Source organism: Erpetoichthys calabaricus, chromosome 5 (assembly GCF_900747795.2).
Source record: "Erpetoichthys calabaricus chromosome 5, fErpCal1.3, whole genome shotgun sequence".
In the NCBI taxonomy this organism is placed as follows: Eukaryota; Metazoa; Chordata; class Cladistia; order Polypteriformes; family Polypteridae; genus Erpetoichthys; species Erpetoichthys calabaricus.
Genome location: NC_041398.2, coordinates 93502808 through 93514936, shown reverse-complemented (window position 1 = coordinate 93514936; position 12129 = coordinate 93502808). Strand labels below are relative to the sequence as shown.

The window sequence follows — 12129 nt, the reverse complement described above, 5'->3', positions numbered from 1 at the left end:
GGTTCAACGGCTTACCCACGCCTCTCGGCGCCGGGTAGACACACGTTGATCCATTCAGTGTAGCACGCGTGCAGCCCCGGACATCTAAGGGCATCACAGACCTGTTATTGCTCAATCTCACGTGGCTGAAAGCTTAGCAGCTGTGATAGTTTTACACTCCAGTACATTGCGGTGAATGCTGGTAACAGTCAGGCGGGCGGGTGGGTCAGCAGGCGTTCTCGTCCCATGGTCTTAGAGTTGGTGGGCGTGGCTCTGTGAGTTGTCGTCGTATCCCATGGTCTTAGAGTTGGTGGGCGGGGCTCTGTGAGTTGGCGGGCGTGGCTATGTCGTGCGTATCCCATGGTTGTCTTGCGTGTCCTGTCGGCTGCTTAGTGAATTATATATATAGATAATGCTGTTGGTATAAAGGAGCCCCAGTAGTATTTCTTGACAAACTTCTGCTGAACAATTTGTTGGCCGAAAGTGCTCAGTGTTAGTGTGTCAGAAAGAGGATGTGTAGCATTATTCATAAAGACACTCAATTTTGTTTTAATTCCCTCCTCCGCTACTACCTTCAAGGGGTCCAGAGTACATCCTATAACTGAGCTTGCCCTATTAATTAATTTGTTGATTTGGCGAGCCTCTCTTGAAGTGATGTTACTAGCAAAGCATACCACAAAGTAAAAAATTGCACTGGTCATCACAGAGTTATAGAAGATGTGAAGAATGTCACTTCCCACATTAAAGGAACACAATCTTTTAAGGAAAAAGAGCCTGCTCTGCCCTTTCTTATATGGCTCCTCTGTGTTCTGAGACTAGTCCAACCTGTCATTAATTTAGACCACCAAGTACTTGTAGGAGTGGACGAACACTATATCCACTACTTGAACAGTGACTGGAAATAGAAGCTCTTTGGTGTAGCAAAAGTCAATAACCAGCTTCTTGGCTTTGCTGATGTTAAGATGCAGACCATTCTCTTTGCACCAAGAAGCAAACTTTTTCACCCGAGTCCTATACTCTGTCTCATCCCCTTTATCAATACACCCCATAAGTTCAGAATCATCTGAGAAGATCTACAAGTGACATGACCTGGTGTTATAATTATAGTCTGAGGTATAGAGAGTAAAGTGAAAAGGAGACAGGGATCTTCCTTGTGGTGCTCCATTGTTGCTCACATCTGTACCAGAAACACAGTTCTTGAGTCTTACAAACTTTGGTTTTCCTGATGCTACATTATCCAGGACACCATAGGTTCATCCACCTGCATATCTCTGAGTTTACTGCTTAATAGGGATGGCTGGATGGTACTGAAGGTTCTGGAGAAATAAAAAAAACATAATTCTCACAGTGCTGGCAGCTTTGTCGAGGTAAGAATAACCCTTGTGGACCAGATAGATAAATGCATCCTCTGCTCCAATCTTTGTCTGATAAGCAAACTGTAGTGGGTCCAGGTGGTCTACCACAATAGGAGTTGTAGGGAGAAATTCTCGTCAGAATTCGTCCATGTTATTTACCCATGGAGATATCTTACATCATCCTTATTATTGTTTAGGGGATCTAGCAATGGAATCAGTTTATGGTCAGTTTGTGACCGGTTCCACTCAAGGTAATAACAAGTGCTAGGCGGCCACTATCTTGTGGCTCAGCAGGTCGAAAGGTGAAGGGGCGCCCCTCCATTAGAGAAAGCGATTGTATTTAAAAAGGTGGTATATAGAAGAGTATGCGGAGCGTGGGAGGAAGACGGTTTGGCCCTTAGTTATTATAGGTAGAAAATCAGTTACTTGAGTATTTCACTACAACTGTCTATTTTAAATACCAATGAATAATAAAACATAGTAAAAAGTAAAAGTAAAAAAGTAATATGTAATAAAAAGTAAATAAAAAATTAAATTACATTAACATCTCGTCAAAAACAATATTATGAATTACTTTATTCCTGTAACTTACATTTTCTAAAGGTTGATTTTTTGCATTTCTGTTTGCATATTGTTCAGGATATTATTATCTTTCTCATTTAATGGATGACTCTCTTTGTTCTTGATTTTTATTATATGAAGCTCTTTTTCATTTTCTTTTTTTTTTTTCGCCGTTCACTGTCAACTCTTGTGGCTGTTTATCTATCACAATCTAAAATTTGACGTTCTTGAATAGATAATTTGGGGTGCTATGGAGAGAGAAAGTACACAGTAGGAGTAATGATTGGGCGGGTGGTGTGGAGGGGAGGGATCAAAACTGAATAACACAGAAATGACGGAAAACTTTTTAATATAATAGATTCATATTTTCTTTTCCATTAGGTTTGCAATGACAAATTAAAAAAAAATAAAATAAAAAATAGATAAATCAATCGCAAAGTCCCCATTTGGATATTCATTTTCAGCCTACACAGCAATAATGCTGCGAAAATGAAAACCCAAACGAAAATAGGCACTGGCACCACCTGCTGCTCAATGAATTTTCATTTTCAAGTTCTCAACATGCAAACATACTTTAATTAGCATTGGTCAATGACAGATGCATTTTTGAAAGGTACCGACAGCTTCTTATAGGATGGAAAGTGGTGTTCAAAAGATAGCAAGAAAATTAATGGAATTTTTAATTATGACACTGACACATGAAGATGGGTATGGAAAATAAACATTCAAAAGGAAAAATTAAACGACAAAAGGGTGATTTAATTTTATTTTTAAAATTTTCACAAATTACTCTTATGTGTGGAAAATGAAATTGCAAATGGTGTTATTACATCTTATTTGTAATTTTTGCAGCATCCTTGTACATAGCTTGTGAAAAATAAATGGCAAAAGAGAGACTGCATTTTAATTTCATAACAACTTTGTGTGTTTATGACCCTGAATACATAAAAAACTATCCACTTAACGACCATCTTACATTCTATATATAACATAAATTTCTGCTTAAAGTGCAGTAGTAGTGGTAATAGACAGAATGTTTAAAATATTTTTATGTTACTTAAAACAAGGAATGCAATCAAGACTGTTGCAAAGTAAATAAACACAAGGAGAAGGTCTAAAATGCAACAGAAAAACTGTGAGTTTTAGTAGAAGTCACAGAGTAACATGATCCTTCAAGACTGTGAACAAACAAGTACCAGAACATCTCAGATGTCTTATGAGTTTATACAGAGTAAGCAGCTATGACAGGTATTTTGCAGTGTTTAATTTTATACTTCTGTAAGTTATTAATACAGCCAGTAAAGCGCAGTTTTTCAAAAGGGTCTTTCCAAAAAGAAAGACAAAATATATTCTTTTGGATAAAGTTAGAAAAAAATAGAAAAGCTACTGAAGTGAAAATGTGCAAAATTCTTGTGTACTGTGTTTGTGATTAATATATGAATAATCAGAAAAATTATATTTTTTTAACTTTTTGAGTTAAATGCCTGAGCTTTATTTCAACTGAGTCTGTGTGTTAAGAGAAATACAGTAGTTTGGGACATGAGAGTAGGAATTACAGAGAGTATAAGGTAACCAACTAGAAACAGCTAGAGTTTCTTGCATATACAATATACTCTGCTCAGGTGTTGACAAAGCCCCAGCATTGTAAGTGTGCCTTGACTTCTGACATGCCCAAATGCCCACCATTTAGAGATAATTTTTTATAGAAAATACCAGTTAGATAGATGTACATAGATAAAAAATAACTAACTAGTCCAAAGCACACATAATTAATCACTCACCAAAAATAAAAACAACAGTCTACTAAACTACAGCCTTAGCCTATAAGTGGATCTGACAAATACCAATGAGAGGTGCAAAAGAAAAATGGAAAAAAACAAACATCAAAGGTTACCTTTGGTTTAGTGACTAAAACTGAAAAAATTCACACATTAGATTTTGTTTATTTCAGAAAATTAGACCAGTGAAAACTTTATGTTTTGATTAAGACTAAGTCTAGGTTTTTGTTATGACCAGAAATCTTATGCATATCTTGCTAAAAGGGCAATTCAAAACTGTTATATTTCACTGAAAACAAAACCATGTTTAAATTCCATACAAAGTGATTTTGGAGAGGCGGGGAAACAGGGATTTCAAATAGTCATGTCTACACATTCTGTTCCTGATTCAAATGGTAAACAATTAGAGTAACAGCTGGACACAAACATAAAATCTGAGAAGGTTAAGAATGGGACAGGAGAAGCAAGTTGTACACACAAGACAATCTTAATAAACTGAATAAAATGAATTACATTTTCCAATAATTTCCTTTAAATTTCTAAATGTAATTTTGAGACTCTAATGAAATCATTCTGAAATTAACCTTTATGGAAATACAATGGAAATTGAAGGATTTCAAAAAAGCATATTGAAGCATACAACAGAAACAAAAGTTCATTATAATTTTCAACTTACTGTAATTATCATGAAGCAATAAATATACAAATCATAACATCTAGAACAAAAAATAAGAAAACCAAGTTTAAATATATTTAATGAGCCAAAATAATAAATGCACAATATAAACAAAGAATATAACAGCATTTAATTTATAAAAAGTGTATCATATAGAAAATAATTGTATTACAGAATGTATTATGGTTCATAAATGGACATACGTATTAAAGAATATCAGCAGCAATAAAATCTCAATAATGTTTACTTGACAATAAAAATGATCTCATTACATAAGACTGATGTCTAGCAAAGTACCTACATTACATATAAATTATATTAAGCAAATAACACATACAATATCCATTTGACATCAATGAAGAATGCTTGCAACAGGTGTTTTGTGTTTTTCACACATTGCCAGCTTTCTCTCTTATGATGTTTTATAATGACTCCATATCCCATTTTGTTCATGATCCTTTGTAGTATGAAGAGGTAGTTTACTAGGTGTCTGTGTGATCTGTAAAATCCTGTTTATGAACTTTGTGCATGTCTACCTCTAATTGTAGTACCAAGAGATACTGTCTTAAATGCTGGAACTTCTGCATGTATATCAGTAGCAGAAACACAATTATGGTTATAATTCCTTCTATACAAGCACCACTTTTGAACAATTAGCTCACTATCATATTAAGTATAACAGTAGTAGTAGTATTTGTAATACAAGCTCTATATTGGTACATGTCTAGAGTACGGTGAAATTCTTACTTGCAGCTTTAACCAACCAACATGCAATATGTTGTTACTCCCCAATTAAAACTGTATTCATCTCAGAATCTCCTGGCCCTTACCACACATTAGTTCTAAATATTTCTAGGAATAAAGAAGAATGGTTAAAATAATATATAGAACACAAATAATCCATCAGTAAAAATCATAAAATTAAATTCTTCACATGTGAATGCCTAGATTAGTAAGTCTTTTCTGAAAACATCCAACCTTTGCCCATCACTTATTTTTTATAGATACCATATAACACACTGCATATTTATTGAATCAAATGCAAAACATAGTGAAGACATACTGTACTGTGGAAAAATGCATCAAACTGAACACTCAGCCCAATTCCAATTCAGAGAGCCATATGATAAGTAAGGTTCCTGTAAAGTGGTTGTTCATCTACTATATAACAAAGTGCTAAGGTCTGTGTGTGTATCCACTAACTGCAGGCAATGTGATCAAGTCAGTTTGGCTTTGGTGAAGCAATCAAAGGAGGATGTGCGAGTGTGAGATATATAAAATATAGTAGTTCCTTAAGTTCCACATTTAAGAATATTAAAGACAAGAAGTATATAAAACTTTACATACAGTATATGAATACACTACAGTCTATTTACAGTTATTAGTGACAGCAGCCTGTCACAAATACTGTATAACTTACACAGGAGTGTGGAATATATAAAGAAAGGTAAATGTAATCAAAAAAGTAATCAAAAATGAACAGACCTGAAGCCCAAATCATCACTGTCATATACTGAAAACGCTGTTTTACTTGTCCTTACAATCCTGAAATCAATTGCATTGTATAGAAAGCCAAAAACCGCAGCTAATCAAAAACCAGCAACCTTTATAAATTCATCATAAACCGATGCTCACTTTACCTCCAAAAAGATGAATGGAACCACCTGACCCCCAAGCTATACAGGTGAAACGTCATGTGTGAATAGACTAAAGTGACCAAACTACTTTTAATACCCAAAATATAATGTTCTCTCCTCCTAAAGACATCATTCTATATTGTTACGTTATTACAAATGTGCAGGTCAAAAGCAGAACAGCCTACAATGAGCGGAGTAGGCAGAAGACTGAACAACACTGATTGTTCAAAGGCTGTGGCTACTTCACTGTCATAGCCACGGGCATGCTCTGTAGTAAATAAAAGCTTAATTCTTTAAACCCAGCCTCCTTTATGTGCACTTTCTGCTGCTCTGATTTAATTGGCTATAACATCATCAATCTTCACTCAATATTCATATTCTACCCCTAAAGATAAAGGTCAGATATTTCAGTTTTAGAATTTTTACACCTGGAGGATTAGTTATGTTGTACACATATGTTCCTGTACAATATGCTACAAAATTCAATAACATTTTAACCAAAAAATTAACTTTGAATGTTACTCTTATTTCTATAGGTGATGGAATAAGCTTATAACATTATAGAAATGTCAGTGAATGTTTCAGGAACACCCAGATAAAAAAAAATGTCATGACATATCCACAAGTAATATTTCTAGTTTTACTAAAACAATATACCTTTTCTCTGCTTTTCCTTTTTTCAAATAAGTATCCATGGTATACATATTAATGATTGAAAACCAATGGCCTATACAGTAGACCCCCACGAAGTCGCGGTAAGGGTTTGCGGATTTTTTCTTAGAACCTAACTATTAATTGTTAACGGAAAGCGAAAATATCCTCTGCACTTTTTTGCGGCTTTTTTCGTGAGGGAAACGCAGTTTGGGATGGTGAAAGTAGTCAATCCGAGAGCGTTATTCATTTCTCCTTACTGCTGATTGAGTGCTGCCATGTGACGCGTCTCCAGGTGAGTGGGTTTACCACCGCTGAGGGAAACACGGTTTGGGATGGAGAAAGTAGCCAATCCGAGAGCGTTATTCATTTCTCCTTGCTGATGATTAACTGCTGCTTTGTAATGCATCTCCAGCTGAGTGTCCTCGTCTTTTCCATTTTGTTATTGTTTTGTTATTCTTAAACACACACGATGTCTTCGAATCATCCTGCACCTTCTAAGGCTTCTGGAACTGAGCCTAAGCGCCAGAACAAGTGTAAAACACTCCAGGAGAAGGTTGAACTACTGGATTTGCTCCGGGAACTAAAAGGTTATGCTGCAGTAGCACGCCACTATGGCATTAATGAAAGCACCGTACGCTACATAAAGAAGAACGAAGCAGCGATCTGGAGTACCGTATCTGTAAGTTTCTGTGAGAGCACCAAAAAGGTAACGACCATAAGGAATAAAAATATTGTCAGGATGAAATCTGCCTTGGCACTGTGGATCACCGACTGCAGGAAGAAGAACATCCCCTTAGACGGTAACATCATCCGTGAGAAAGCACAGAAATTGTACCAGCAGTTCGCTACAGGAGACAATGTAGCAACTTCCCATCACAATGTTCCTGAAACCTATAAAGAAAAGCCAGCACGAAACCCCACCAGAAGAAGATCCGTCCAAAGATACGACTCCTCTGAAGAAGAGGCGCTACCCAAGGAGTTTTAAAATCTCTGCATCGTACTGCACAGCTACTTCATCATCATCATCATCAATATCATTCATTATTGGCGAGTACCTGTACATTTTACTGTATTTTAATTAAATGAAATTATTATGTATTTACTCTACTTATAAGAAAGAAAACTACAGCGCATACCAAAGAAAACGCGCTTGCATGAATTACAGTACGTATAATGCTAACATCGGTATTTTACATTCTAAGACCGCAGGAAACATAGCAATACAGTACTGTACAGCAGACAGGTTTACCTTTACATTCTGTTTTTAGGTAATGTATTAAGGTAATTTTTTAGGTAATGTATTAAGCTGAGTTTGCATTGAAATTAAAGTGCTTTGGGGGCATACTGTATTTAGTGTTGAAACTATAAAAATAGGCATTTAAAGGCACTTTTTTAACCACATCCAAAAGTCGCGTTTTTTCACAATTTGCGGGTGCTCTAGGGGTGTACTGTATAAAATTTTCTAACTCTGTCAGAATATATATATTTATTTGGTAAATAGAAATTGATATAAGACTCACATTCGTCTGAAATATAGAAAGTGGAAAAAATAAAGAGTGGAATGAGCTGTCATTTGAAAGTTAAAACACCCTCTCATTTAATAGATAACAGTATGTGCATCAAATCATAAAAAGCTGAAACAGGATGTTCAAGCAAACCATGGTTTGGGGGCATTGGGGGGCAGGTGGTGTTGATGTGATAAAGCAATCCGGCCATCTTTGAGTAAAGAAATAAAAATATTGCAACATTGTAATCGGGTATGTATGCAGTACGGCATTTTAACGACAAGCACTGTATTTTAATTATATTAATCATTAAATGAATGATTTTGTGCAGGTTTTTTTTTTTTAAATCTGTATAAAAAGGTAAACTTACCCCATGTAGTATACAATCAAACTTTATCTGGGTACACCTGTTCAAATGCTTGTTAATACAAATATCTTATCAGCCAATCACATGGCAGCAACTCAATGTATTTAGGCATGTAGAAATTATCAAGACGACTGCTGAAGTTCAAACGGGAGAAAGATGATTTAAGTGACTTTGAAAATGGCATGGTTGCTGGTGCCAGACGGGTTGGTCTGTGTATTTCAGAAACTGCTGATCTACTGGGATTTTTACGCATAACAATCTCTTGGGTTTATAGAGAATGGTCTGAAAAAGGGAAAATATCCAGTGAGTGGCAGATCTCTGGGAAAAAATGCCTTGTTGATGCTAGTGGTCAGAGGAGAATGGTCAGACTGGTTCGAGCTGACAGAAAGGCAACAGTGACACAAGCAGCCACTTGTTATAACCAAGATATGCAGAAGAGCATCTCTGAACACACAACATATCAAACCTTGCAGCAGAAGGGCTACAACAGTGGGAGACCACACCAGGTGTCACTCCTGTCAGCAAAGAACAGGCAACTGAGGCTATAGGTTGCACTGCCTCGCCAAAATTGGACAATAGGTGATTGGAAAAATGTTGCCTGCTCTGATGAGTCTCGATTTCTGCTGTGACATTCAGACAGTAGGGCCACATTTGGGTTCAACAACATGAAAACAGGGACCAGCCTGCCTTGTATCAATGGTTCAGGCTGGTGGTGGTGGTTTAATGGTGTGGGGATATTTTCTTTGCACACTTTTGGCCTCTTAGTACCAATTGGGCATTGTTTAAATGCCACTGCCTAGCTGAGTATTGCTGCTAACACTAACCCTTTATGACCGCAGTGTACACATCTTCTGGTGGCTACTTCAAACAGGATAATGCGGCATGTCACAAAGCTCAAATCATCTCAAACTGGTTTCTTGAACATGACAACGAGTTCGCTGTACTCAAAGGTCCTCCACTGTCACCAGGCACCTTTGGGATGTAGTGGAATGGGAGATTTGCATCATAGATGTGCAGCAGGCAAATTTACAGCAACTGCGTGATGCTGTTATGTCAATATGGACCAAAATCCCTCAGAAATGTTTCCAGTACCCTGTAGAATCTACGCCATGAAGATTTTTGTCACTTCTAAAGGCAAATGGGGGTCTAACCAGGTATTAACAAGGTATTCAAATGGCCAGTGGGTTTACATAAATGCTCAATATATTTTTAAAAAATTAGTAAACCCAGTTGTGCATTTGCTGACAAACACCAAAAACTAGAAGTTGGGGAATTACAGCTTGCTTAATTAAAAAGTAAAGTTGGTTGGGACAAAAACCAGCAGCCACCGTAATTCCCCTAGGATAAAACCTGAAATCCACTGGGTCAGACAATGGGCTCTTTATATTTGTAATTCTGTGCACAAGCCCTACTTCAGAGAATAAGAATTGAACACACTTTTCGTACTCCTTTGTAAACAAAGAACAGGGCAAGGTATTCAGTGGGGGCAGTTGCATGGTTCAAATGGTAGTCCTCTTTATTTTTGTTTGTTTTAGCTGTCAAGTTCAACAATAACGTCAAAACATTTTATCTTCAAGTTCAAGAATAACGTCAACAGATTGTATCTTACAAACACCTTTCACTATACACTCATGTTACCTAGCTTCAAGCAGGCTCTACTTCATGTCCAGTCTAGCACGAGTATGTCTAAATGTCCGAGTGACGGCCTCATTCTCTCCTACTGTACAGTGCTGGCTGGTTCTTGTTTTCATTTAAAGCCTAGAAATAAGAGTGTGGATCTGGATGTCTATTAAAGACCATTAACCGATATACGCGTAAGCAGCGTGCTGTCATTTACCCCATCACGGTATATTTAGCATTATGGCTGTGGACTGTGTACCTTTTGTTATACTCTTAATTCTAAACACCACAAGAAAGGACGCGCATGATTGCCGGCCGTCCCCGGACGTGCCTTGAATGCGATGTTTTATTTTCGGCTACTTTTACTGGTGAAAGGTATGTCAAATAATGGCACAGCTGGCAAGTTTCCAAGTCCTGCTTGTATCGAAGCCGTTTTTCATATAAATGCGGGGGTCTTCACTGTGCTTATCTGCAAGAACCGCCGTGACCAACTTTCTCGTCGAGTATCTGCAGTCTCTGCGGTGTCCCAGCTGTTTGGTGTCTGGGATTTTCGTCTATTTTGGACTCACAAGCAACCCTGACATGTCACATTCCTACATCTGAAAAAAGCGACTTACAGGCAGCTGTGCTTTTAACGTGTGCAGCCTCCAACTACTTAGTAACCAATCAATAAATGATTAAAATTTGAAGAATTATTGAGAATGATGAGGCATAATGTCTTGAAATATACGAACACGACTTAAATTTAGACACTTCCAACCCGCACCTTTTCAAGTTTTTCGTTGATAATAATGCGATCGCTGCCTTTGTAGTGCCGTACCGGACTGGGTTGTGAGTACCAAATGCCAGGCCCGCTCGTTCTCCTCGTGCACCCTACCTTAGTGAGTTGAGCAACCTTTTTACACATCTTCATGTGCATCTGGTAGTCGTACAAATCTTGCTCGATGCCCGGGTATTCGGCACTTGTTTCGTTGCAGGTTCCACCGCTCTGCGACGTTTTCCCACACCGAGAAGCCATCGCCAGTCCGTCCTCCGTCAAGTTCTTCTAACCCGATTGAGTACAAAAAAAGTAAAGGGCTCGCCGCACAACACAGACTGATGAGTCCACTTGTTTTTTTTTTTTGCCCAGTGTATTTAGCAGTCGGCACGCAGAACACGAGCACGCGTCTGTGAGAGCGAGTCTGCGTCTAAGGTCTCGTGTTACCGCCTTGCTCAGCTGAGGATCACCCAGGTACGCCGCGCGGGCTTCCGAGTTAAATCTTCACGGGGGGATGGGGGGATCTTGACAGTTAACTTCTAGCAGAATTACATTCACTTACCCCTGTGCAGTACTTAGCGAGCCCTATTCCTATTTTTGTGAAATGAAATAAACAACTCTTCGAAAAGCCTTGCTGAGTCACACATGCAAAGCTCCGGGTTCCATCTGGGGAACGCGGCACCTGTCCGTTCTTTCCGTGCTGCTAAGATTTGTCATACCATTCATAACCCGGCACTGAATTATGCAGATTTGATAATCCACGAATGGATGGAAAAGGATTTCATACATTTTACATTGACGGCCATAGCGAGTCTTTTTCAGAAAGTTACAGTACATACAGTATATGCACATTAACCAAACTCTTCAAAGGTGCACTTGCTGGTAGTCGTCCTTGGGGGTTGATTCCTGCTTCTGTCCAATTTTACCGGGATAGATTTAAAACTCATATTCAAAGCACTGATAACTGCCTGGTTAGCCTACTGTTTATAGCCATCGTCACCTATAGCTACCAGCGCCAGGTAGTGAGATCTCAAGTATAAGCAGCTGAGGTTTAGTAGGCAGGGTTACAATAACACTTGAGGATCTGTGATTAGAATTTCTGCCTCAACAGTCAGTATAATCACACCAGTACATGATTTGACCTTCTCAACTCTTGAGAAGCATCTGGATGTGAATTTGGCATGGAATCCACCAATTGTGACCAGTCTTGGAGTTTTTTGGGGTCTCTGTACCAAACTTG

General features: G+C 37.9%; 1 protein-coding gene across 2 annotated transcripts in view; it reads right to left on the bottom strand.

The window, feature by feature from the left end:
* fam184b (family with sequence similarity 184 member B) overlaps positions 1-11565 on the bottom strand; it is a 93958-nt gene extending 82393 nt beyond the window's left edge. For both annotated transcript variants that reach the window (XM_028803083.2, XM_051928256.1), the window contains exon 1: positions 11010-11565. In XM_028803083.2, coding sequence (XP_028658916.2) covers positions 11010-11150 — 141 coding nt within the window. In that variant the 5' untranslated portion in view covers positions 11151-11565. The remainder of the gene's footprint in view (positions 1-11009) is intronic.
* Positions 11566-12129: the final 564 nt, after the last annotated feature.